A 26,989-nucleotide genomic window follows, 5' to 3' on the forward strand; every position below is an offset into this window, starting at 1 on the left:
ACAGCCAGTCTCTACTACACCTACCGACTCAGGAAACGCCTCCGCTGTTTCCCGTGTCCTACCCAGAGCTCCCCGCGCTACTCTGCCCATCCTCCCCGGCACGGTCACGTGATTGTTATACTGCGCCCTGCTCGCCCTCTGTGCGGAGCTTTGTAGTCGGTGTCACTCGGATTTGCAGGTTGTCACTGTGGGAAGGCCAGACGGTAAATTGGGGGCATGACGTGCCCTTTTCCCCTCTTTTGCACCCCTGCGGGAAAATCATTTGGAGGTTTCGTGCAAGGTCAAAGCGGGGAAAATGAAAGCTAGGCGGCCCAGAGTCCTGAGCCCGGTGTTGGATATTCCAGTGAATAAAGTGGTTGGACATCCCCAGTTTCCAGATTTCTTGCTGGCCGAGCATAGCCACAGTAACAGGGCACACTGTTGGTGGGGGAGCTGCATTTAGATGCTGGCTTCAAGGCAGTCAGACCGTCTCCTTTAGGATTAATGAAACCCACACACAAAGGCCAATATAAAGAATAAATGACTAAGTTACAAGACGTATATATATTATAATATTGTACTGCGCACCTCTATGTGCAGAATTATTCAGAGCCCACCATTGAGTCCCTATATGAGTTTATTCTGCTTTATATAAAGCCTTTTTTAGGGGTTACTATTGGGAAAAACCGATGACGCTGTGGCTTTTAGGGAGATAGAGAGAAGTTCAGTGAGCAGTCATTGGTGCATAGAATATTAAATAACAATCATATTAAGGCAGCTCGTCTCAAAGCCTGTGCCAGATCGGACACTGTTAAATAAAAAAAGGCATGTTATAGATTTCTCCCAGCACAATACTGGCCAACTGGATACTTGGATACTTAACAAATCTGCCCCATAAAATACATGAGGTGAAATACTTCTAAAGCCTTTTTTACTGAGAGTAGCCCTATGTAGCTTTAAACTGTTCCAAAGAACACTACACACGCATATTCACTACTCTGAACAAGCACCTCCCTAGGGGAAGTTGTGCAGAAGTTGTGTTGCACTGCAGGAACCAGATTACCAGAATGTAAATTAGGGAAAACATGAAGTGTTTGTGGGATGTGTGTGAGATCATCAATAGCAAGACTGGAACTGTTGTCCCAAAAGCAACATGGCAGCCCTGAAACTCAAAGGGAGCGCCGTTAGGCTTCACGGGAGATTTAGCTTGAAAGTGACTAATATTTTAATTTTTTAGACAGAAATGGGATCCTTCATCTCCAAAGCTACAGAAACACAAATGAAGAAGCAGCAGGAATTCATGCAGATGAATGCGCAGCTTCAGGTATGTTTTCAGCTGTATGATGGACAGGTATAGTGTCAGCAGTCATTCCAAGATCACTGCTACAGTGGTGTGAAAAACAATTTGCCCCCTTCCTGATTTCTTATTCTTTTGCATGTTTGTCACACTTAAATGTTTCTGCTCATCAAAAACCGTTAACTATTAGTCAAAGACAACATAATTGAACACAAAATGCAGTTTTTAAATGAAGGTTTACGTTATTAAGGGAGAAAAAAAACTCCAAATCTACATGGGCCTGTGTGAAAAAGTGATTGCCCCCCTTGTTAAAAAATAACCTAACTGTGGTTTATCACACCTGAGTTCAATTTCAAAGGTTATAAAGCCATTTCTAAAGCTTTGGGACTCCAGCGAACCACAGTGAGAGCCATTATCCACAAATGGCAAAAACATGGAACAGTGGTGAACCTTCCCAGGAGTGGCCGGCCGACCAAAATTACCCCAAGAGCGCAGAGACAACTCATCCGAGAGGCCACAAAAGACCCCAGGACAACATCTAAAGAACTGCAGGCTTCACTTGCCTCAATTAAGGTCAGTGTTCACGACTCCACCATAAGAAAGAAACTGGAAAAAAACGGCCTGCATGGCAGATTTCCAAAGCGCAAACCACTTTTAAGCAAAAAGAACATTAAGGCTCGTCTCAATTTTGCTAAAAAACATCTCAATGATTGCCACACTTTTGGGAAAATACCTTGTGGACCGACGAGACAAAAGTTGAACTTTTTGGAAGGTGCGCGTCCCGTTACATCTGGCGTAAAAGTAACACAGCATTTCAGAAAAAGAACATCATACCAACAGTAAAATTTGGTGGTGGTAGTGTGATGGTCTGGGGTTGTTTTGCTGCTTCAGGACCTGGAAGACTTGCTGTGATAGATGGAACCATGAATTCTACTGTCTACCAAAAAATCCTGAAGGAGAATGTCCGGCCATCTGTTCGTCAACTCAAGCTGAAGCGATCTTGGGTGCTGCAGCAGGACAATGACCCAAAACACACCAGCAAATCCACCTCTGAATGGCTGAAGAAAAACAAAATGAAGACTTTGGAGTGGCCTAGTCAAAGTCCTGTGAAATTTTATATTACCGCACACCTCCTTCCACTTATTCTGCGTTGTGGTGCTGGTCTTCCGTTGACCTTGCCAGGTCGCCTTACTGCTTTGTAATTTCGAAAAACGGTCCGCACACACCAATATTGCAGTCGGGGATTGTGCCCCTTTTATTAATGCCACCAACAATCAATAATCAACGTTTCGGGGGGACACAGCCTCCCTTCTTCAAAGTCAAAGTCCTGACCTGAATCCTATTGAGATGTTGTGGCATGACCTTAAAAAGGCGGTTCATGCTAGAAAACCCTCAAATAAAGCTGGATTACAACAATTCTGCAAAGATGAGTGGGCCAAAATTCCTCCAGAGCGCTGTAAAAGACTCGTTGCAAGTTATCGCAAACGCTTGATTGCAGTTATTGCTGCTAAGGGTGGCCCAACCAGTTATTAGGTTCAGGGGGCAATTACTTTTTCACACAGGTTTGGATTTCTTTTCTCCCTAAATAATAAAAACCCTCATTTAAAAACTGCATTAAAAACTGCATTTTGTTTTTACTTGTGTTATCTTTGACTAATAGTTAAATGTGTTTGATGATCAGAAACATTTTGTGTGACAAACATGCAAAAGAATAAGAAATCAGGAAGGGGGCAAATAGTTTTTCACACCACTGTATGTGGTAAAATCTTACACTTCTCCTGCTGTAGTACTGCGTGTTTATCTTTATAACCTCGGCCACTTTTATTAGGGTGAGGGCATACTGGATGATTTGATCACCACTACATGCAGTGACAGACAAAGTAGCTATTACCCACTGTAGGTTGCTTCTCACTTAACTTAATGGGGAGCCAGTTACCTACTTATATCACCATAAAAAGCACCAGATCACTAATCACTTATGCAGGGCAACTTGCAGTGTTTCACCATGAGGTAAACATGAGGAGGCCATTTCTACCGTTGCTATTAACGGGGTTGTTCACCCTTAAATTAACTTTTAGTATGATGTAGAGTGGGGTATTCTGAGACAATTTTCAATTTATTTTCATTTTTTATTACTTATGTTTTTTGAGTTATTTAGCTTTTTATTCAGCATCTCTCCAGTTTGCAGTTTCAGCAATCTGGTTGCTATTGTCCAAATTACCCTAGCAACCATGCATTTATTTGAATAAGAGACTGGAATATGAATAGGATAGGTATGAATAGATAGATGTGTAATAACAAGTAGCAATAACAATAAATGTTTAGCCTTACAAAGCAATTGTTTTTTAGATGGGGGTCAGTGACCCCCATTTGAAAGCTAGAAAGAGTCAGAAGAAGAAGGCAAATAATTCAAAAACTATAAAAAAAAGAAAAATGAAGACCAATTAGAAAGTTGCTTAGAATTGGCCATTCTATAACATACTAAAAGTTAACTTAAAGATGAACCACCCCTTTAATAATGCAGGACAGAAAAGACAAAAAAAGAAGTGTGTTCAAACCTTGATACACATTTACACCCCTGAAGATGTATAAAACCTGCACAGTGTAGATGATTGATTTACCTTGAGTATAACTAACACCACTAGGTGGCATCACACCAAACAGCTGTCATTTCAAAATATTTAAAAACTCCTATTAAGTTAGCAAAGGAACTTTACTTGCAGGGAGCTGAATGTTATTATTCATTTATATAGCACTGACATATTCCTCAGCACATTACAGAGATCATTTATCATTCCCATCAGTACCTGACCCAGTGGAGCTTACAATCTAAGGTCCCTATCACTTTCACACAACACATACCCACATTAGCGTCAGTTTCAGCCAGTTTTAACAAGGTCCTTATTTAAAACAACAAGTTATTATATATACAAACCAGAATTAAAATTTGTAATCAAATAATTATACTCAATGATTTAAGTTTTTAAATTAATAAAATGTGGTCTATATCAATTTACCTTCTTTTTAAAGCTAGTTTCTATTTCTATATTTAAAAAAATTGATGTTACTGGTCCTTTAAACAACATGTAAGGCATAGTAAGAAACCAGCCTTTACTGGACAAGACCTGATTACTGCAACATTGCTTTAATGGTAGTCAGAACCGTCAATGTAGGGTATAGCAAGCGATGGACAGATGTTGCTTTTTATTAGTACAGGTATGTTATCCAGAATGCTGGTGACCCGGGGTTTTCCGGATAACAGATCTTTTAATATTTTGGATCTTCATACCTTAAGTCTACTGGAAAATCATAAAAACATTAAATAAATCCAATAGGCTGGGTTGCATCCAATAAGGATTAATTATGTTAGTTCTTATCAAGTACAAGGTACTGTTTTATTATTACAGAGAAAAAGTTTGGGGGAAAAAAAACAATTTGGATTATTTGATTATAATGGAGACTATGGGAGACGGCCTTTCCTTAATTTGGAGCATTCTGGATAATGGGTTTCCGGATAACGGATCCCATACCTGTGTATATATATATATATATATATATATATATATATATATATATATATATATATATATATATATATATGGAACATGGAGGAGCATTCACCAAACAAAAACAACATGCCTGGGTGCAGGTAAAATGTGTACAAAATAATAAAAAAATACCGCATTCAACAGGCTCAGTTAGAGTAACTGATTTTAATAGACAAACAAAAGATCACAAAGAGGAAGATCACTATGATGCGATCGAAACGTTGGAATTTCTTTTGTTTGTCTATTAAAATCAGTTACCTATTTATATATAATATAATGATATGATAAAGGCCCCAAGGGGGACCGAAACGTTGGAAAATACGTGTGAAGATTCAATAAAATCATTTTAAAAATGCAAAGGGAGTGCTGGTCCAATCTGAACTTTATATGATAAACCCTTGACCAAGCACCCACTACTGAGCTACGATAGAGTGCGGATACTTTTTTGAAATAATATATATTTATATATAATATATATTACATAAATTACATTTTGTTTCATTAGGTCATTTTTTTCAATAAGGTCAAATGTAATTTTTGCGAAGATTGCCTAAGCCTAATGCTCTGTGTTTACATACTTTTTTCAGATTTTCATTGTGTTTCTTTATGCAGTACTAATATTTTTCAAAGAGCTGAAAATAGTGCTAAAATAAAAGTATAAATCAAAAGATCACAGCTGAAACATGCATTCTCAAAAAAACCCAAGCTTGTGGTGCTGGGAACCGTTCCCTCCAGGGAGGCATAACACTATGGATGGCAACTCCAACTAATAAGGGCCAGATTTGAGAAGAGTGACTTTTATGAGCTGGCCAGGATATTATAAAGATATTTGCATGGTGACAGTTTTCATAATAGCTATTGCACCACATATTTTATGAATTACCAATTCCCTACTGTTCAGCACATAATGTTATTTTTATTCATTTTAATTTAATTTTGTAAAGTATGATTTTGTTTTGTGCCATTTAGAAACTGTAGATATGTGAGTATTTACTGTCCAAACAGTATCAGTTAGTCATTCGTGACATGCTTGGGTGGTTTAGGAAAAAATGCAGAATAAAGTTGTCTGCTATTTTAAGGCCAATGTCATACATAGTATATAGATCATTGTGATAAAATGCATGGGGTCACTTTCTATTGGCAACAGTATAATCTGCATTGAGTAGCCCTAGAACAGCAGTTTTTATTTACATATTGAGACTGATTTAATTTGGGAGGTAAACATAGTTCAAAAGCAACCAATCATTTAGTTAGAAAACAGAACAGACATCATTTCAGATTTTTAGTAGAACTTGTGTACAACAAGGATGAGACTTTTTTAAGCAGTTGTTCATAGCCAGCCATCTCTCTTTTAAACAATAAATGCTTGCTTAGACCAAAATCAACATGTTTAAACAGTATTTTCACAAAGATCATATTTTGTGGAGAAGAGTTTTCCCTGGAAATGGTTTCTGGACAAAATACCACATACACTTTAGGCCTCATTTGTGAATTGAAACGCAGTGTGGAAAGTACAAAATAAAGCCGCATTACATTCTAGAGAGCAGGGCATATGGGCTGCCCTTTGATTTGAATGCTGCCTGTGTTAGGCAGTGCTTGATTCAAATGAGGAGGGTGGCTCAAATGAGGACAGGTCTAGCTGCGCCTCCTAACGCTGCACATATCACTGAGCCCTGAATTTTTCATCCGGCACTTCATGCAAAGCCTAGTGAACAGTTGGGACTCCTAAAATGAGCAAAAGGGGTGCTCTTTAATCACTTAGTGCTTTTGCACTTGCAGCCCCTGGGGTCAAGAATGACCTGTCTTGTGTTCTATGGGATTTAGTCTTGCGTTTAGAGTTACATTAATCACAATGATTTTTTTTTCCGTACCTATTTATGTTAAACTAAATATGATAAAACTCTTACCTGCAGTTTAGTGTTCACTATACAGAATCCTTGTGCTGTTTTATATTGGACAGGTGCCACTTTTTACTTTTGTACTCCAGAGACCCCAGTATGGTGGTTTGGTATTTTGGGTGCTTCTTGGTCATGCCTCATTATGCCCTGGCCATGTCTGTAATTATATAATTAGGTCAACCAACTCTGCCTATGTCTGAAGTATTTTCGATTGTGTTTTAGACCTTAACATTTGTGGGGCTTAACATTCACTGGCTGAGGAGGGGGCAAATTAGTGTAACTCCCAAAAATATATTTAGTATTCAGTTCTTAAAGAGATACTGACACCAGAAATTAAACTTTTTTAACATATATGCATATATAACATTGTCTTGACATGACTTAATGGCATTGGAGTTGATTTGGCTGAACACTTGCATTCAACAGATTCGGTGCATTCCTACATTGAAGGTTAAACTGATATTATTTGACCTAACAGTGGCGTAAGTTATTAGGATGAGAGGTTTGCCATGCCATTTTGTTTCTCTGTTTAGATCAGGCTTGGAAGCAGTAAGATGACCATAACCGTAAATTTAAAAAGTCATTGAACATATATATATTTTTTCACATTAGCTGTAAAGGTCACAGGTTGATGTAACAATGACGAACGTTAGAGAGCCCGGAACCAAAAGTGACATTCTTAGGTTATTAGCGCTAGAAGCCTTATTCTTAACATGAAACTCTGGAAGTTTGCAAATTACCATCTGTGGGAGGAATGTTCTCTTCTTGTCAACTTTCTGTAAAACAAAAAAATAATTGCTTGTTCGCGAGAGAACATTGAAAGCTCACTGCTAATTTGGTCACTACCTAGAAATAATTGTCCACATTTTGTCTTCATACCCCTAAATCAAGTGTCCAACCTGCGTACTCCTTTGGATCAGCCATCATTACACTAATACGAAAGTGGAAAAACAAAGACTCAATAACAAAAATAAATAGTTGGAGGCCAGGGATGTACCATCAGCATCTTTATCCAAGAAGTGTCTGTTTTATCTGATTAAAAAGTTTAACCCTTATACTAAACTAGGGATGCCCGAATCCACTATTTTGGATTCGGCCTAACCCCCGAATACTTCACGAAGAATTCGGCCGCATACCGAACCTAATCAGTTTTTGCATATGAAAATTAGGGGTGGGAAGGAGAAAACATTTTTTACTTTCTTGTTTTGTGACAAAAAGTCACACAATATCCCTCCCCGCCCCTAATTTGCATATGCAAATTGGGATTCGGTTTGGCCAGGCAGAAGGATTTGGCCGAATCCTGCTGAAAAAGGCCGAATTCCAGAACAGAATCCTAGCATTCGGTGCTTCCCTATACTAAACATCTTCATGGGGAACAAAGAAACGTAAGTAATTACATATATCCTGCTGGATTGAAATAACCAGATTAAATATATTATTTTAATTGTGGTGAAATTGTTGACTTTTCTTAAGGGAATAGTATCAATAGAATATAAATGTAATGTAAACACCATATTGTGATTTTATGATTAAAAAAAATCATAAATCATATTGTGATTTATGTGATGGTTTTTATCGTACAGTGTACTGGCAATACTGAATTACTTAAAAGTCTTTAATAGACTTTTGGGATTCAACTAGGTAGGTAGATTCAACTCCCATTGCTTTGAGCCTCCCTTTGGGGACCAGTTTGATACTTGGGAACCATTACTATCATCTATCCGGTGTTCCATGATGGAATACATTACTGCCACTGAAGGCAAACCTCATATAAACAATCATTTTATGCAGTTCAATGTTGCTCCAAACTAAAGTGTGCAGTAAGATGAAGTCTTCATGAAGATGAAGTCTCAAGCATTATGGATTAGTTGTTGGAGTTGCCACCTGCCTGTTATTTTACCAGTCTTTTTTACTTTTTGTTGTTATTAATATGGAAGAAAGATAAAAATACAGGAAGGCTGGTATTTTTTTTCTAGAAAAGGTGGCAACCCTACAGGTAGTAAACTACTTTCCACATAGAAAACAAAACATAACCCAGCATTTGAACATTGTACAGATATGGGATCCCTTATCCGGAAACCCATTATCTAGAAAACTCCTATAGAGTCCATATTGGTGACAAAGCAATCCTATTGGGGTTATTTATGTATGCAGTTTTTAAAATAGACGGACACTTTTTTTGTTTACAGGGGGTACGGTAGGTCAGGTCAGGGTCCTGAGATGAAAGATAGCACAATTTTTGGATTCCAAAAGGTATAGGGCTTGTGGGGGAGTCGGTGGGGCAAGGGTGTGTTGTGGATGTAGTTTAAGCACAATTGGGCCAGTGGGGGCAGGTGTGTAGACATGTGCAAGGGGCATTTATTTAGAAAAAAAATGATTGCAAAACTCTCAATCTAAATTTAGTTATATCAGTCATTGTCACACCCACTCTGTAGTGAGAGATAAAAGTATGAGGCGAAGACCATGAAGCCACTCTACACACCACCTCCAGGGGATGCCCATCTTTCCTGCCCAAGAAGCTAGTAGAATGTGCTTATTAGTTTTGACTTTGAAGGCAGAGGGGGGGGCTCAGAAGGAAGAGACTGTCCTGAGTTTCTACAAGATGAATTGTTGTCTCTTTAAACCGGAGTAAGGGACACAGTGTAAAGAAACAACCATCATTCAAATATGCACTAATTGAATCTTTTTTTTGCCTACTACTAGAGATAGTCTTTCCGAGGGGGGCAGCTGGCTCTGGGACTGATTCCATTCCTAAAAATATAAAACTTAAAAAGAAGGAAACTAAGTGACCAAATTGCAGCAGAGATTATCTGAAGACAGAAGGTGATAAAAAAAAAACTGATGCTGATTTAAATTTTATGTTTGACGCAGAATGCCATAGCACAGGGGTCCCTAAACGTAAATGCAGTGATCAATGCTATAGTCTTTTTTTTTTCTCCTCTGATGAAATTTGTCAAGCAGACAAATATTTCACATAGGTGGCAGTCTACTAATACAGGCACCATCCTGCATAAGTGTTAATTGAGTAAAGTTACACCTACAGATACAACTGTGATGTGATATATAGATTTTTGGAGATCTGACAAATGTGTACAAACTTTTGCTTTCATAGCCACTGACCTTTTCTGATTCCCTTGTCTGTCACTTCTCATTAAACCCTCTTGACTTCCCCTTGATATGCAATGGTTCAGGTTTATGATATCCTGTCACTTTTGGAATGGCAATTTCCATAAATCTGTGAAGTAGTAAAAGTCAAGGGGATCATTTACAAACACTGGACAGATTTGCACCCGGGAACTAAAACATAGCTTCCAATCCGTTGTAACCTGCTGCTGGTAGAACATTCGACTGGATGCTACAGTTTACTGTGCTCAAAGCATAGATCTATTTTATCTAGATCTATTTTATATCGCAATATATCAAATATTTTATATCAAAATATGCATAACACAAATTTATTTGAGTATAGCATTTTTCAAACATTTTTCCATCTGGTGAGCCCATAGCCAAATAAAGCAAAATAAAGCAAAATTGTTGGATTGTAAATACATTTTTATATTATTATAAAAATTATAATATTTTTATAATTCTTATAAATATTTATAATACTTGATGTCATACACAGAAGCTTGTGGATGCTGGTGACCACTGAAATCTTTAGGATGACTACAATGAGCCCAAAGCCCTACTGTTGGTCATCCTAACCGGCAGAATAGTCCAATGTCATCATGAAAGGGTAATTTTCCTTTCGAGGGAAACTATGACAGTGGATTGTGAAACATTCAAATAAATGTTTGCATTTGCTTGAATATTTTCTTATTATGCACTCGTTAGAACTTAGAACTGGAATTTTCTTCCTGTTGCAGTTCTCCAACCATCCATTATGTCAAATTGTCCCTAAGTCTTAAGGTGGCCATACACGTTTCGATATTATTGTTTTGAATAAACTTTCATACGATATTACATGTGTGGCAGGAGACGAGCTGATCTGTATTGGCAAAAGCTTTGGACAGGCAGAACATTTTGAACATCGGCCACTATTTGTGCTGAATCGTCAGATACAGGTAGAATTCTATTGTTTGTGCCTGTATATCTGACAATCCAACTCACGGATGGAACGAACAATCTATGGCCACCTTAAGGCTAGAAGACAAGACAAGAAAATAGTGAGAGTTTAGGGGATTAATGCGTGGCTGAGAGATTAGAGTAGAGAGGAGGGCTTTGGGGTTTTGGAGAACTGGGCTGATTTTTAATTCGGCTACATGCTTTTTGCCAGGTATGGGCTGCACCTAAATGATGATGGTGCAGCTGCTTTGGGAGTAAAGGATTACATGGGAGATAGTTTAGATGAGGTAGTGGGCATAGGAAGAGAAAATGAGGGAGGAGATTTGGCTGGGGGTTCTGTTGAGAACAGGGGGGTTCTGTTGAGAACAGGGAGGATCACGTGCTGTAGTTACAAAATTCTTGTGCTGGTTCCTGTATTCAGTGTATGTTTTTAAATGCAAGGAGTCTGACTGGTAAAATGGGAGAGCTGGAGGGAAAATATGATATGATTGGTGTTGGCAAAACATGGCTGGCTGAGTCGCGTGACTGGGCAGTTAATATCCGTGGCTATACTTTGTTTTGGAGAGACAAAGACAATAGAAAAGGATAAGGGGTATGTCTGTTTGTTATTCAGGATTTAAAAGCCAATATAAAAGAGGAGGTGATGTTAGAAAATGATGGGGCAGAAGCCTTATGTTTAGAGCTCTTCACTGCCTTATGGTTAGCTTTTGTAAAGAGTCCAGCAATGTAGGAGTATGCTATAGACCCCCTAATGTAAGTGAGGAGGAGGCTAAGTTTATGGTGCAAATAGAAAAGGCTGCTCGTTTGGGGAAAGTAATAAAATGGGGGATTTTAATTGCCCAGATATTGACTGGAACAGCATTACTGCCAGGACAGTTAATGACAACAAGTTTATACATTTTATGGCACAGGTTGTTGACCCAGAAAAAACAGAACATATAGCAAATGTTCAAGTGATTGAACCCCTGGGCAATAGTGACCTAATGTGATCTCATTTAATGTCTGGTTTAAAAAGATGTGATCTATTTGGATTTTGCCAAAGCGTTTGATACAAACGACTGCTTTCTAAACTAAGGTCTGTTGGGCTTAATGAAGTCCTTTGCACATAGATAGGAAACTGGCTACAGGATCGGGTACAGAGGGTGGTTGTTAATGGTACATTCTCTACTTGGAGTAAGGTTCTTAGTGGGGTACCTCAGGGCTTGGTATTGGGTCCACTTTTATTTAACTTATTCATTAATGACTTAGGGGAGGTTATTGTAAGTAATGTATAAGTGTTTGCAGATGACACAGAACTATACAGCCCAATTAATTACATCCAGGATGTGGCATCCTTGCAGCAGGATCTTGACAAACTGGCAAATTTGGCAGCTAAGTGGCAGATGAGATTCAATGTTGATAAATGTAAAGTCATGCACCTGGGATGTAAAAATATGCAAGCCACTTATACTCTTAAAGAAACAGTAAAAATGCAAGTGTTTTAAAGTAATGAAAATATCATGAACTATTGCCCTGCACTGGTAAAACTGATCTGCTTGCTTTAAAAACACTACTTTAGTTGATATAAACAAGCTATTGTGTAGCAATGGTGGAAATTGAAAAAAGGCTATATGGCACAGGTTGAATAGTGCTTAACAGATAACACCATTATATTCTACGGAGTTTATCTGCTGTTTAACCTGAGCCTTTTCTCCTTTGAATGGCTGCCCCCATTGCTACACAACAGCTTATTTATATAAACAAAAGTAGTGTTTCTGAAGCAAACACAGCAGTTTTACCAGTGCAGGGCAAAACTATATTATATTTTATTTAAAACGCTTTATTTTTTTGATGTTATTGTTACTTGATATGGGCTGCACTGTGCAAATCCATAATTGAAAAGGACTGTCAGGAACTCTTACCCTGGTGGTCTAGTGGTGCGGCGGGGACGCCCGCCGCTCCTCTTGCCGGCTTCCTCCTTAGTGCGCGCGCATTCTCGCTATTTAAAGGCGCACTGATGCAATGGCGCCAATTTCAAATATATTTAAAGGGACATTGGTTGCTATGTGGTTGCCCGTGATAGGTTTATTCCTGGTGCCTTGTACCTTGCTGTAAAGCTTCTAGTCTGTCTTGATTCCTGTGTTTGACCCTGCCTGGCTATTTTGACTACTCTGATCTCTAAAACCTGACCCTTCCTGATACCGACCTTGATTCTGCTTAACCCTCCTGATTGATCACCCGGTTTGACCCTTTGCTTGCCTGACGACTCTTGCTTTCTGCCTGCCTCGACCCGGCCTGTCTGACCACGATTTTGCCTACTCCTGTCTGTACCGTGACCTTTGGCCTTAAAGACTTATACAGTCATGCCACATTGCTGGCCAGAACTCCTGCCCTGTACCTCTTGTTTAAGTCCAGGTGGCATCTGAGTAAGCTGAGGGCTCCTCCCGAAGCCAAAGGCGGTCACACTACTGGTGAAGCACGAGCCAAGACCAGGGTGCTTAGCATTTGTTCTGGTATTGGGTGCCGACCGTGACAAGGACCTTGGAGTCCTTGTGGGCAACTAAGCTGGTAAAAGGTATGGAAAATGTCAGTTATAAGGAAAGACTGGCCAAGTTGGGGTTTTTCACGTTGGATAAGAGGCGCTTCAGGGGGATATGATAAATATGAATAAAGGGATTGTTAAATAACATCTCTAATGCTTTATTTACTAGTAGGTCCTTCCAGCTGACAAGAGGGGGCACCCATTCCAATTAGAAGAAAAGAAGGTTCTGTCTAAATATTCAGAAGGGATTTTTTATAGTGAGAGCTGTGAAGATGTGGAATTCTCTCCCTGAATCAGTTGTTCAGGCTGATACATTAGATAGCTTTAAGAAGGGGTAGGATGGCTTTTTAGCAAATGAAGCAATACAGGGTTATGGAAGATAGCTCATAGTACAAGTTGATCCAGGAACTGGTCCGATTGCTATCTTGGAGTCAGGAAGGAATTTTTCCCCCTCTGAGGCAAATTGAAGAGGCTTTAAATATTGTTTTTGCCTTTCTCTGCATCAACTAGCAGTTAGGCAGGTTTTATATAGACTTTAAAGGTTGAACTTGATGAACATGTGTCTTTTTTTCAACCTAGTATGACATTATGCTAATGTCATACACAAGAACATCGGATGGAAACACGTGTCATTCAATATTGCTAGTGCTGACTATAATGACATCTGAGACTGCAGAAATTGGGCAGATTCTTGGCAAAATTTCTGATTTCTGCACATCTGAACTAAAATCCACTTTTTGCAAAGTGGCAGGGGGTTGCCATTAAAGTAAAGTAAAGTGAAGTTCATGAAAGGCACCTCCCGTGTATACAATTGCTTCCTTGTTACCTTTGTGCAGCATACTTTTTTTTATTAAAAAAAAAACAACACACCAGTCCAGGGTACTTTTTCTCTGACTGCCACACTCACACATGCACTGATTTCCAGAGATCCTGTGCGTCTGTTAAAATTGACCATAATGCAAGCACGTGGGATACGGACCTTAGATTTTAAGTTTCTCTGCATTGTATAATTTCTGTGCTATGCAATATATATGGGCAACACTACAGTGTTTAAAGAAAAAATAATAGTGTACATAGAAACATGGCCAAAGAGTGGTCCTGAGCTGAAGTTGTGCCTGCACCACATTAATAGTTTTCTGAACACTGGTGTCTGGTAAGAAAGAATGTGCAGATGTTTGAAAAAGCTATATTTGTTGTATGGAATGTACTGCTATCTTGGCTTCAAGTTGTGTACTGGAAAGACTATACTTTCATTATCAAGACAAAGTAAAATAATGATGAGCATTTGTGCCAATTAGTGGAAACATAAAACATTTGCAGGCCTGACAGTATTGATTAGGGCATAAAGGTCTCTAGTGCTTGTTTTCTAGGACTTGACTTGAGATGAGCAAGTCTGTTTCATTCCACAAACCCCCAACATTTATATAATTTACAGAACCACAACAATTATCAAATTATATCCTCTGAGGTAAGATGTACAGGTATTAGTCACTGCAAAGCCTCACTATGATGATATTCCATGATCCTTTCCATCCTGATGTTTCAATTAGTGTGGGCTGCCTGTTTTATTGCCCTTAATTGGTTAACAGCACTTGACGGCTTTGTATTGAGGTTTACTATAATATGATTTAACAGGTGTGCCTTTTTATGTCCAAAATTTGAAGGTGATAATTTAATAATGCATAGAATTAAATTCATATATATGGAAAGAGGTTACAATATATCTCCGTGCTAATTGGTAGGTGCAGGGCTTCTGTCTAATGTCTCTAAACCTGTGGGGCTCTTGTGCCAGCAGAACATATTACTCACCATGGTATAACAGTACTAAATGTTGTGCCTTGGGTATTAGAAATATCCAAGGCTTTGGTTCGACCCTAATACATAGCTTTATATACCAGCAATTGCCCTCCATTTGCTCAAAGGGCAAGGAATACCACTACACCACTACCAATTTTTTGGTGCCAAATGTATAATCTAAGGAACTGATATGACTGTGCCAGTGATGTAGATTTTACATTTCTGGGTTTTCTTCTATGCCAGTAAGCGGCATGCAACAGCAAAAAAGGTACCTGCACTTAAAGGATTAAAATCACAGTTCACCGTCACAATATATTTTCAAATAATATACCACAGATATTGGTTTTTTGCGATTTGTTTTCTATATTTTTTTTTAAAAATCAGTTTGTTTCATTTTCCCCTTTCATGTTTCCCAGTAGCTTCTCAGTAAGCCAGGTTACTAAATTCATAAACTGTTACAGTTTCATATATGATGCATTATTCGAAAAGAGGAAGTTTAGCCATCTATTGATTACAGTGGAACCTCAATTTTACATCCCCTGAGTGTATGTTATTTGAGGTTTATGAAAGTCTGCGACAAAGATGCTGTTACAGTTTACTATAACATTTATTTGATGCGACTGTGTTCTGATTTACAAATCTGCTGCTAATGAAACATAAGGGAATATGCACTTATTTCTTTTTAAAGCTTACATTTTTGAAAAGGTTTAGAAAGTTTTATACGTTTCCTTTAGCTCCCATAGTCTTTAAATCCGCTTGCATGTGCATAATGAAAAGCTAATGAATTGCTCATTAATGACGTCACATGTGCCTGCGAGGGACCAGACATGGCTGCTCCCGGTGTGGGTAACGTAGTGCATTTAAAAAAAAAAAAAACTACTGTTTTCCCCAACCATAATGCGGGCTCTATCAGCCTGCACCTTTGGTTGGGGATAACATTTTTACCCAACAGGTGCCCTTTAATGAAACTCAGGGATTCAGTTCAGCAGGGACAAAGATATGAATTGTTTGAAGTTATGTATCAATTTAGAACAGTTTACAATCGGTGACCCCCCCCCCCCGAGCTGCTTTAGAAAAAAACAAGAAAGTAAAAAAAAAATCTTTGAATATGAATATTAGAAAAATTATCACAAAGAGAAAATAAAAAATAATTGAAAAAAAGTATTTCTTTCTGGTGTACTGTCTGAAAACAACTGAAAAAAAGTGTTTGACAGTGAACAACCCATTTAAGTGTATATGTAGCTATCAGCAGCACTCTTTGCAATGGCTTGCATTGAGAAGAGGAAAGACATAAATCACAGAAGTACATAAGGCATTGTGGGAATTGGAGTCTTGACTGGAGCTCATTTCTGTTGAATTGTTTCTGTGGTCAGGCAAGCTGTGAAGATGTCATTGAAGGACAGACAGATACTGATTTTAATAATCATTACAATTACAAATTAGCACTAAACAGTTGTAAATAATGTATATTGGAAAGTTGATTAAAATAACTTTCATTGTGCAATGTATTTTTTTTAATAAGGACAAATGTACTGGATAATATCATCTTATAAAAGCTGTTACATATAGTGAATATAGTGAATATAAGGATATTATAAGTTACCGAGAAGTTTCATGACCATATAAAAACACGAGGCCGAAGGCCGAGTGTTTTTATACAGGTCATGGAACTCCGAGGTAACTTATAATATCCTCATATTTTACAACTGGGGGTACTTTATTTATTATAATACACAAATTTTAGTGAGTCATGTGAAAGAAATTACATCACTACTCACCGTTTATAACTGATGACATCACTACTCACCGTTTATAAGGATATAATTTACAAGATATTCATGGCTTTTGTGTATTATATGTGTATAATTCAGATTGTACTTATGTAGTGGCTCTTTTCATTTTAACAGTTTCTCAAAGTAACATAGAAACCTGCCCCTGCATACACAAAACTGTAGTCAGAGCATCCCAAATAAACTGAGGGAAGATTTCTGGTAGTAAAGCAAGCTTTATATCACCAGCCATATTGAAATAACACATAATATTGACAAACTGTGCGCCACTGTGGTAATTTTCCTCCATGTAAACATGACAAACAACGGTCTTATCTTAGTCTGAAAAATTATGATGCTGTACTCATTTACAGAAACATTGATTACAGATTTAAAATATAGCCATGCATCTTCACCCCCATTATAATGAAACCATTTGTCTTCTACTGTACCATATACTTTGCAAAATGATGGGCCCTTAGACAGCAATGCCAAATAAAAATGATTGAGCATTTCGTATTTTTATTTTTCCCGCTTTGTTTCAGTTATTAGATGTGTATCACCCCACCTGCTCCCTCGTGACGCACACGGAAAATTGCTCATCTGCGTTTTGAATTTAATTCGGTTACAAATAGGATGTGATCATCCATAAAAAAGGGCTTCCGTAATTTGTGAGTTTTACTTTTGCAAATATAAATGCGTCAATGTGTTAAAAGTTTCATCTTCACTGAATACAGTATAATGAACATTGTAGTCTCGATTCAGGAAATGAGAAAATATTACACTTTGATTTATTTTTCACTCTGCAGTAGGAGAAAAACAAGAGAGTTCAGCTTTTACATAAAGTTAAAGAGCATAATTTCTGTACATATTCTCTACATGGATTGTAATTAACTAACACCAAAGGGCCCGGTTTGTTTTTGTGCTTCTCCTGGTCATTTAATTGCAGCCTTTAGAGTATATAGATACTTAAAGGAGAACTAAAGCCCAACTAAAGAAGTAGCTAGAAATGGTGTACATTATTTTTGGGTTTCTATGCCAGCCTAAGGCAACCACAGCCCTTTAGCAGAAAAGATGTGTCTCCAAAGATGCCCCAGTAGCTCCCCATCTTCTTTTCTGATGGTTCACTGCACATGCTCTGTGCTGCTGTCACTTACTGAGCTTAGGGACCCACTCACAATATACAGTACGCATAGAATATAAATGTCACCATATAAGGCTGATTAGCAATTCATATAGATAATTACTACATGGCAGCACAGAAACCAGTGCAACTAGTGGTAGAAAATCAAGCTTTTTCTGCAAAACCCTCAGAACTCAATTAAGTGAATACCATAGACGGATTTGTGTACTGATTTGTCTATCCTGATATTTTGCATTGAAGAGGCTATGAAGATTGCTGATGCCCCTTATTTATAAATATCATCCGTATGTACTGGATAATTGAGCAGTTTTTATGTCCAAATTCTGAGCACACAGAAATTAGTAATTATTATGTTTGATTTGAAGAGAAACCAGAGCAATTATTACATTATTAGCTTGGATGCAGGCAGACAAGAATCCGTTCTTTTTTGGGCCAGCCTTAAGTTTCCATATGTGTGTGTTAGTCTTTATATACAGGTTGTTGACAGAATAATGCAAGCGACGGACTGAATTTTTTCATTCATTAGTGCAACATTATGCAGCCTGTTTGATAACTATTCTGTGTGTGTTTGTCTTTCTGTAACTTGTATCCATAATATATATATAACATAGTGATAAATGTTATGCACAGACCCAGATGACTAGGGGTATCCACAGATTTGGGGTCACAATGTGTATCAAAATGTTAAGGGTGACCATTGTTGAAAATGAGTGTAGGCTTGGTGCATGTGCTTATAAAGGAGTGCTCTGGTCTTGTTAAGGGATAAATGGTACAAAACCCCTATCTTTTCTCATCTGGGGAGAAATACCACTCAGTAAAATTGTAAAAGCAGCGTAGCCCTTGTGGTTTTTTTTTTTTTTTAATTCTTAGTATACCTAGAGGAACTATATACAAAGTTATGACAGCAATGGTGTAGAGTGGGAATGGGTTTATGTATAGAAAATGCATTTAGAAGCTATTTAGAATGTCTATTACCAACAATTATATATGAAGGAGTATCTGTGATGACTTGAACTTTGTTGACATTTTAGGTAACTACAGTTAGGCCCATAAATATTTGGGCAGATACAACTTTTTTCTCATTTTGGTTCTGTACATTACCACAATAAATTTTAAACAACTGAGATGCAGTTGAACGGCAGACTTTCAGCTTTAATTCAGTGGGTTAAACAAAAAGATTGCATAAAAATGTGAGGAACTAAAGCCTTTTTTTAACACAATCACTAAATTTCAGGGGCTCAAAAGTAATTGGACCATTGACTCAACGGTTATTTCATGGGCAGGTGTGGGCAATTCCTTTGTTATGTCATTATCAATAAAGCAGATAAAAGCCCTGGAGTTGATTTGAGGGGGGGGGGGTGCATGCAGGTGAAACAAGCCATCTTAAGCTTCACAACTGAAAAAATCAAGAAATTGCTACAATATTAGGAGTGGCAAAATCTACAATTTTGTACATCCTGAGAAAGAAAGCACTGGTTAACTCAGCAAAGCAAAAAGACCTGGACGTCCACAGAAGACAACAGTGGTGGATAATTGCAGAATCATTTCCAAGGTGAAGAGTAACCCCTTCACAACAGCCAAACAAGTGAACAACACTCTCCAGGAGTGGCGTATCAATATCCAAGTCTACCATAAAGAAAAGACTGCATGAAAGTAAGTACAGAGGGTGCACTGCAAGGTGCAAGCCTCTCATAAGCATCAAGAATAGAAAGGCTAGATTGGAAAATCTAAATAAACCAGCACAGTTCTGGAAAAAAAATTCTTTGGACAGATGAAACCAAGATCAACCTCTACCAGAATGATGGCAAGAAAAAAGTATGGAGAAGGCGTGGAACAGCTCATGATCCAAAGCATACCACATCATCTGTAAATGGCGGAGGCAGTCTGATGGCTTGGGAGTGCATGGCTGCCAATGGCAATGGGACACTAGTGTTTATCCATGATGTGACACAGGACAGAAGCAGCTGAATGAATTCTGAGAAGATTTACTGTCAAATCCAGCTAAATGCAGTCAAATTGATTGGGAGTCGTTTCATGATACAGATGGACAATGACCCAAAACATACAGTCAAAGCAACCCAGGAGTTTATTAAAGCAAAGAAGTGGAATATTCTTGAACGGCCAAGTCAGTTACCTGATCTGAACCCAACTGAGCATGCATTTCACTTGCTGAAGACTAAACTTCGGACAGAAAGACCCACAAACAAACAGCAACTAAAAGTTGCTGCAGTAAAGGCCTGGCAGAGCATTAAAATGGAGGAAACCCAGAATCTGATGATGTCCATGAGTTCAAGACTTCAGGCTGTCATTGCCAGCAAACGGTTTTAAACCAAATATTACAAATTAATATTTTATTTTCAGCTTTTTAATATGTCCAATTACTTTTGAGCCCCTGAAATGAAGTGATTGTGTTAACAAAAGGCTTTAGTTCCTCACATTTTTATGCAATCTTTTTGTTCAACCCACTGAAGTAAAGATGAAAGTTTGCAGTTCAACTGCATCTGAGTTGTTTCATTTAAAATTGTGGTAATGTACAGAACCAAAATTAGAAAAAGAAAGTTGTCTGTCCAAATATTTATGGACCTAACTGTATGTGAATTCAATTGCACAATTTGTCCTTCTAGAAAGAGAAGGACCATAAATTCCAGGTTTACATTCGGCAAGTGTGGTCAGTTTTGGCAACAAATGTGAATTAAGTTCACCTTCTCTAGCATACAAATAATTGCAAGCTCTCCTGCTAGTAAAATATAACAACTGTTTAGGATTTGTGGATTTTTTTGCAAATAATATGTGCTATATGAAGGTGAAATGGCTAATCTAATGCCAGAAACAACAAAAAAAAACAGACATCACAAAAACCATGTGCCAGAGAGGTGCAAATAAGGGAAAGTCTCTATCGCAGTGATCCATTTGCTATCTTTTAGTGTAGAATGGACCCACAATCACCCTAATCTTCATACATTCAATGCAGTCTTATCTTCAACCTGCCCACCCACTGATATATCCTTCTAATATCACATGACATAATATTTGATAAATATATATTAAACTGGTGAAATCTGTTTTGGTTACTTCTACCATTTAGTCAGTTGTTCCTTCTTTTTGAAATTATAGTCCTAACTCGGTTAGGTTTAACTGAAAACTGACAATAACTATTACAATTTATGACTTTTTAGGTGACCCAAAAAAGCAGGAAATATTAAATGAGTTATAAGATCATAGCAAATGTATTTATGGACAAAATGATTCAGGAAAATTTCAATTGATGTTTAAGAAAATCTCATAATAATGGGGCATTCATTGGGGAAATGGTATTCAGATGTTAAAATTGCATTGTGTTTTTACCTTATTGAATTTGTTTTTATTGTTTTCTCCCTGCAGCTGGAGAGGCAGATCATTATGCAGAATATGATGCGAGAGAGGCAAATGGCAATGCAGATTGCCTGGTCACGAGAATTTCTCAAATATTATGGGTCATTCTTCAGTTTGGCAGCCATTGGCTTAACAGTTGGGTAGGTTACTAGAAAAATGTTTTAAACATTAACTGGTTCTAACTCACGTTATATTTTACAGCTCATTATATATAAAGGTGTCAACATAATGTATGTTAATGGGCTGCTATCCCTTAATTCCTTCCTAAATTGTACTTAATATAGGGCAATATCTTTGCAAACAATGCCAAAATACATTAACTAATAAACCTTTGCAAAGTAATGGAATGTGTAAAAAGTATGAAAGAAAACAATTTTGTGTTGGCACATAATTCAGAAATGATGTATATATTATATACTCATCCACTGCACTGTGCCTATAGCCTCTAAAGTGCACAAATTATTTTTTGAGCTCAATGAATTAAAGCAACACTGGTCACAGTTGGTACCTTTTCAACAAAAAAAACTGTGAGAGCTAATGAAAATCTAACTAGAGCTCCCTTCAAAAGTTTGTTTTTTAAATTAGATATTTTACAGATATACCATGATGGCATCCATTTAATAATTTTTTAGAATGCTCATGTGGTGGAGATTGTCAGAGTAGGTCATTTATAAACCCTGGGCACCTGGGCAGTAACTCGTAGCAACCAATCAAACGATTGCTATCCGTGCTCAACCTGCAGCTGATGGAAAAAAAAAGCTAATTGCTGATTGGTTGCTATGAGTTAGTGCCCAGATGAAAATTTATAAATAAGTCCTACTACACTGCAGATAACTCACTCTGCCATATAAAATTTCATTCGTGAACCAGTGTATTTTTTAGTTGTAATATTAGTGTGTAGGCAGCCATCTCAGGTAATTTTGCCTGGTCATGTGCTTTCAGAAACAGCCAGGCTATTGTTTCTCCTACTCAATGTAACTGCAGGAGTCACAGTGGGACCTGGATTTTTAATAATGAGTGTTTTTTCTTATATCTATGTTATCTTGTGTTAGGGAGCTGCTATCTGGTAACCATCCTGTTGTTCTGTTGTTAGGTTGCTGGTGGGGAAAGGGAGGGGTGTATTATCACTCAAATTTGCAGTACAGCAGATAAAAGTGACTGAAGTTTATCACAGCACAAGTCACATGACTGGAGGCTCCTGGGAAACTGACAATGTGCCTATCCCCATGTCAGATTTCAAAATTAAATATTAAAAAAAACAGTTTTCTCTTTTTTCAGTGCAGAAGTCTGATGGGGCTGCACTATTAACTGATGCGTTTTGAAAAAAACATGTTTTCCCATGACTGTGTCCCTTTAAGTTCCCACTGGGCCAAATGTCCAAACATCTCTGATATTTGTTCTCAAATGATTTTATGTTAATGATTGGCTGTGGTTGCATTTGTATCACTTGGTACTCAATAGCAGCAGCAACTATTTGAAAAATATTTGTCTATACTTTTCTGCTTTGCCCATTATTCAGACATAACACTCAGACTAATCAGGTTCTGAATCATGGCTGCTACAGAAAGCACTGCAGTGCAACATAATAAAACAGTGTTTCATTCCTTGCTTGTCTTTTGCACAGCGGTACTGTCATTAAACTACTTTATTGGAGCCCTTATTCACTTACATGCACACTTGGAAATGTAGTTTATCAGCAGCTAAATAACTACTTTATAGAAGGTGAATGCCCCAAAACAATTCTAATGCTATGGTGACAGGTAGTATAGAATCTCTTTCCATTTGTATTCATTTTACTTTGCTGTGCATTTTGCCTCTTAAACACGTAAGAGACACACAGTGAAACAAATTAAAGAACTATGACGGCTATGAACTAGCCACAACACTAAAATCTCAAAAGGTGTGGAAATATAAGGCTGCATAGTTTTTATAACGCTCAATCTCATAACTCCCAATATTGCCAGTTTTAGAAAAGTGCCACTACATTGTGATCAGTTTGGATTGAGACATTTTGTTACCGATTTTGAAGCCTCCTGTCATTTTGTGACTGTCCCTTGTGATATACAATTAAGTACAGGGTCCCATTATGGCTTGCATCCAAGTAAGGGCAGCAGGAAGGCTAGCTGCAGGTCTGTATACTCTGAAATGAAACCCTGTGTCAGTTCATTTACGCAGGATGCCATGTCGCAAAGTGCAAAAACATACTATGTCTGCTGCACACAATGGGGCAAAGTTACTTACCTTCGAAGTTGCGCCAGTGTTGGCTTCGCCTCACTTCGCCAGGCGAAGTTGCACCAGGGCGCCATAATTCACTAAAATCCGAAGTTGCACTCAGAGAGGGGAAAGGTAGCACTGTTGTCATGCAAAGTGAAATTACGCTATTGATGCCTAATTTGCATACGGCGCCAAATTAAAGTACAATGGACGTTTATATAGCAGCAAATAAATTACACTACACAAGCCTGGGAAAGCTTTATAATATAAAATAGAGTTGTTATTTTACCCTATACATGTGCCCACTGTATAGTTAAGGTGCCAGATGTTAGTAAATGTAGGGGGGAAGGAGGGTACCCCCAAAAAAATCTACGCTCGTTTTCAGCCTACCACCCTTTAGACGCCAGCGTTTTTTGGGACTTAGAAAAAATTTCAACTTTTTTTGAAGCAAGCCCTATCTACTCTATTGCACTTCGCCTGGTCTCAGGTGGCGGTAGGCAAGTATGGCACAAGAGTTAACGTTCAGTAAAATGCCAGAATAGACAAAAACAGTAAAATTCTACTTAATAGGGAAGCAACCTGTCCTCAATGTACATATGCAGAAAAAGAAGGGTTACTTTATTATCACTGATGCACAAGGACAGTACAATAAACATAACAAACGGATATTTGATTTAATTATTATAACAACTGCACTTGCAGACTTAAGTCCTGGAAATAATCTCTAGCCACATAATTATTTGCACATTTTAAGGTAAATAAAGTGGAAGGAAGCCAGGTATACATATCAATAATTTCCCCTTTGCCTGCAAACAATATTTAATTTTGTTAAAAAAAAATATTTAGCATGCTTTGCAAAAAAGTTATAGTTAGTTTTATTCACAGAGGAATCCATTTTTGGGTACTCATGTGACCAAATCCCTGTCTTATTTTGTGGCAGGGGATTTTTTATATAGATTCTGGGGATCACACGGTTTCCCACTTGACTCTGACATGTAAAATGTATTATTTTTGTGCTAAAATCTGCCCCATGTATACTGGGATGGAATGCCTACCACTGCTCTCTAAGGACAAGATAGACGTCAGCAAATTGTTTTTTCTCCACCACCATTTTTACACCAGAGGAAAAAACGCAACATGTGATACCAGCCTTAGAATTATATCAACCTGGACTTTGACAAGTTATCTGAACACAATTAATTTAAATTAAATTATTTTTTAATAATAATTCTGTTTTTACACAGGGCTATTAAAAACAAGAAGCCTGCCTTGTTCACTCCTATCATACCATTAAGCTTCATTTTTGCCTACCAGTATGACATGGGTTATGGGACTCTAATCACAAGGATGAAAGGTACAGAAAGCTTTTCAATATATACATTTATGTGCGTGTGTGTGGGGGGGTTATTTTCCGGGCCTTTTTTTTTTTTTTTTCCTTCTTCAAAACCAATTGCATAGGAAAAAACATACAAGGTACAGGCAACCTTTTTTTTTTTTTGGCTGGTTGTGCTTATGTGTCTTTAGTTGAAGATCACATAGGGCGTTTTGGAGAGTTGTGTTGTCCTGGAGCTTTGTAGTGGGTTGGTGCATTTGAAACCACACCCGGTTCATTTTTCATTGAAGTAACCTTGTGAAATTTTGAGATTATAGCCTGCACCGTTCTATTTTCATTCAAAGTGAACGGAGGCAGCTTGAAATGTAATTTCCATAATTCTACAAATATCAGCCTTTAGTATAAAACCCATCATCATTCCTTTTTATAAATCATGTAGTTGAGCACACTTGCAGTTTTGGAATGAAAACAGCATTCTGTGGGAAATTGGAAGGGCATTTATTGTTTATGTACATGGAGATCTTTTTCTAATGTCAAGTGGAGCAAACTGGCAACCACACAAAAGATGAGCATGCCTTACATGCACTTAGTTGGCGCCAAAACACTCCATATCATTTCTTGATATTATTTTTAAAAATATTTTCGCTTTCATTGATGCCATGAATAATTATTATCTTAAACTTAAACACAAGGGCTGTTACAGGCAGTGAGACTACAATACCTAAAGAAATCCTTAATTTCTATGTACAGAAATGTTATCCACTGAAAAGTATTTGCAACAGATACTGTAGATCTATTGGAAGGAGATGCAGTTCTGTTGGAAAAGAGACGCAGCTGAATGGATGTCCAAACATCATAAAAAAAAAATGTTAACCTTTATTTTGGAAACTGCAAAATGTTTAAAGGAAGTAAATGAGTCCTATGTCATATTGTTGTGTGGAAAACCTGAAAATCTAATTTTTTTTGACTATAGATCCCCTTTAATGTACCTATCAAAAATGTCATTGAAGGGGTAGTTCACCTTGAAGTTAACTATTAGCATGCTAATTAGCAATGGCTAATGTTAAGCAACTTTTCAATTAGTCTTAATTGTTTTCTTTTTAATAGTTTTTGAATAATTTGCCTTCTTCTGACTCTTTCAAGGTTTTGAATATGGGTTACTGATTCCATCTAAAACACACAAGTCCAGTCTCTTATTCAGATCATTGCATAGTTGCTTGGGTAATTTGGACCCTAGCAACCAGATTGCTGACATTGTAAACTGGAGAACTACTGAATAAAAGGCTAAATAACTCAAACACCAAAATAATAAAACACGAAAACCAGAGTTGTCAGAATTTGTTTCCTCACAGATAGCAGGAGCTCACAGGTCATTTGTCCCTTCTGCAAGCTTGCTAAGAATGTTCCTCTGTAATACATGATATGTATGCATACTTGCAGTCCTCAAAGTGTAGCTGCTGTTAAGCATGTTCTGATGCACTCATCCATAATGGACTACTTGAAAAATACAACTCACTGGGCCCATTCACTACTTAGTGGGATACAGAAAAAATGATTCGCAGGATGTGTGTCCTATTCAGTAATATTGCTTAATATATTTTACATATTTGGCAAGTATTTTATTGGGTAAAATCCAAAATTGTTTAAACTGTTCCTATATAATTACTTTTCTTTTTGTTTTTAGGTGAAGCTGAAAATATTCTTGAAAACGAACATAATCTACTAAACATGCCACAAGGAGTACCAACATTTGAGGGCATTGAAAAGACAAGAAAAGCACAAAGAAGTTTATTTATAAACTAGAATGGACACAATAGAGATCCAAACAGGCCAAATTATCACAACATCATGGTGCCCAGTTGTTAATTGGTCTTCCGTCCTTGAATGTTTATAAAATAAAGGGAACATGCTTCTAAAATGTATTATTAAAACATGTCAAATGATCCACAATGTAAACCATTTACATACAGTATGTGACATAGTTGTGCTGGATGAAGAGATGTAATCTAAATTTTAATGTACCTTTTACCCAACCCTACTTCTTTTTTCTCA

At 37.5% G+C, this 26,989-nt stretch overlaps 1 protein-coding gene across 2 annotated transcripts; it reads left to right on the top strand.

Annotated features, from left to right (window-relative positions):
* Positions 1-26,989, top strand: plgrkt.L (plasminogen receptor, C-terminal lysine transmembrane protein L homeolog). 2 transcript variants are annotated; one of them, XM_018258307.2, is made up of 5 exons: positions 1-203; positions 1,221-1,303; positions 21,400-21,530; positions 24,849-24,958; positions 26,622-26,989. In XM_018258307.2, exons 2-5 carry the CDS (start codon positions 1,223-1,225, stop codon positions 26,738-26,740), a joined length of 441 nt encoding a protein of 146 aa, XP_018113796.1. In that variant the 5' UTR covers positions 1-203; positions 1,221-1,222; the 3' UTR covers positions 26,741-26,989. The 2 variants fall into 2 exon arrangements, with proteins under 2 accessions (XP_018113796.1, XP_018113786.1); XM_018258297.2 differs by having other exon boundaries at positions 2-203; positions 1,217-1,303.

This window comes from Xenopus laevis, chromosome 1L (genome assembly GCF_017654675.1).
Source record: "Xenopus laevis strain J_2021 chromosome 1L, Xenopus_laevis_v10.1, whole genome shotgun sequence".
NCBI classification, from domain to species: Eukaryota; Metazoa; Chordata; class Amphibia; order Anura; family Pipidae; genus Xenopus; species Xenopus laevis.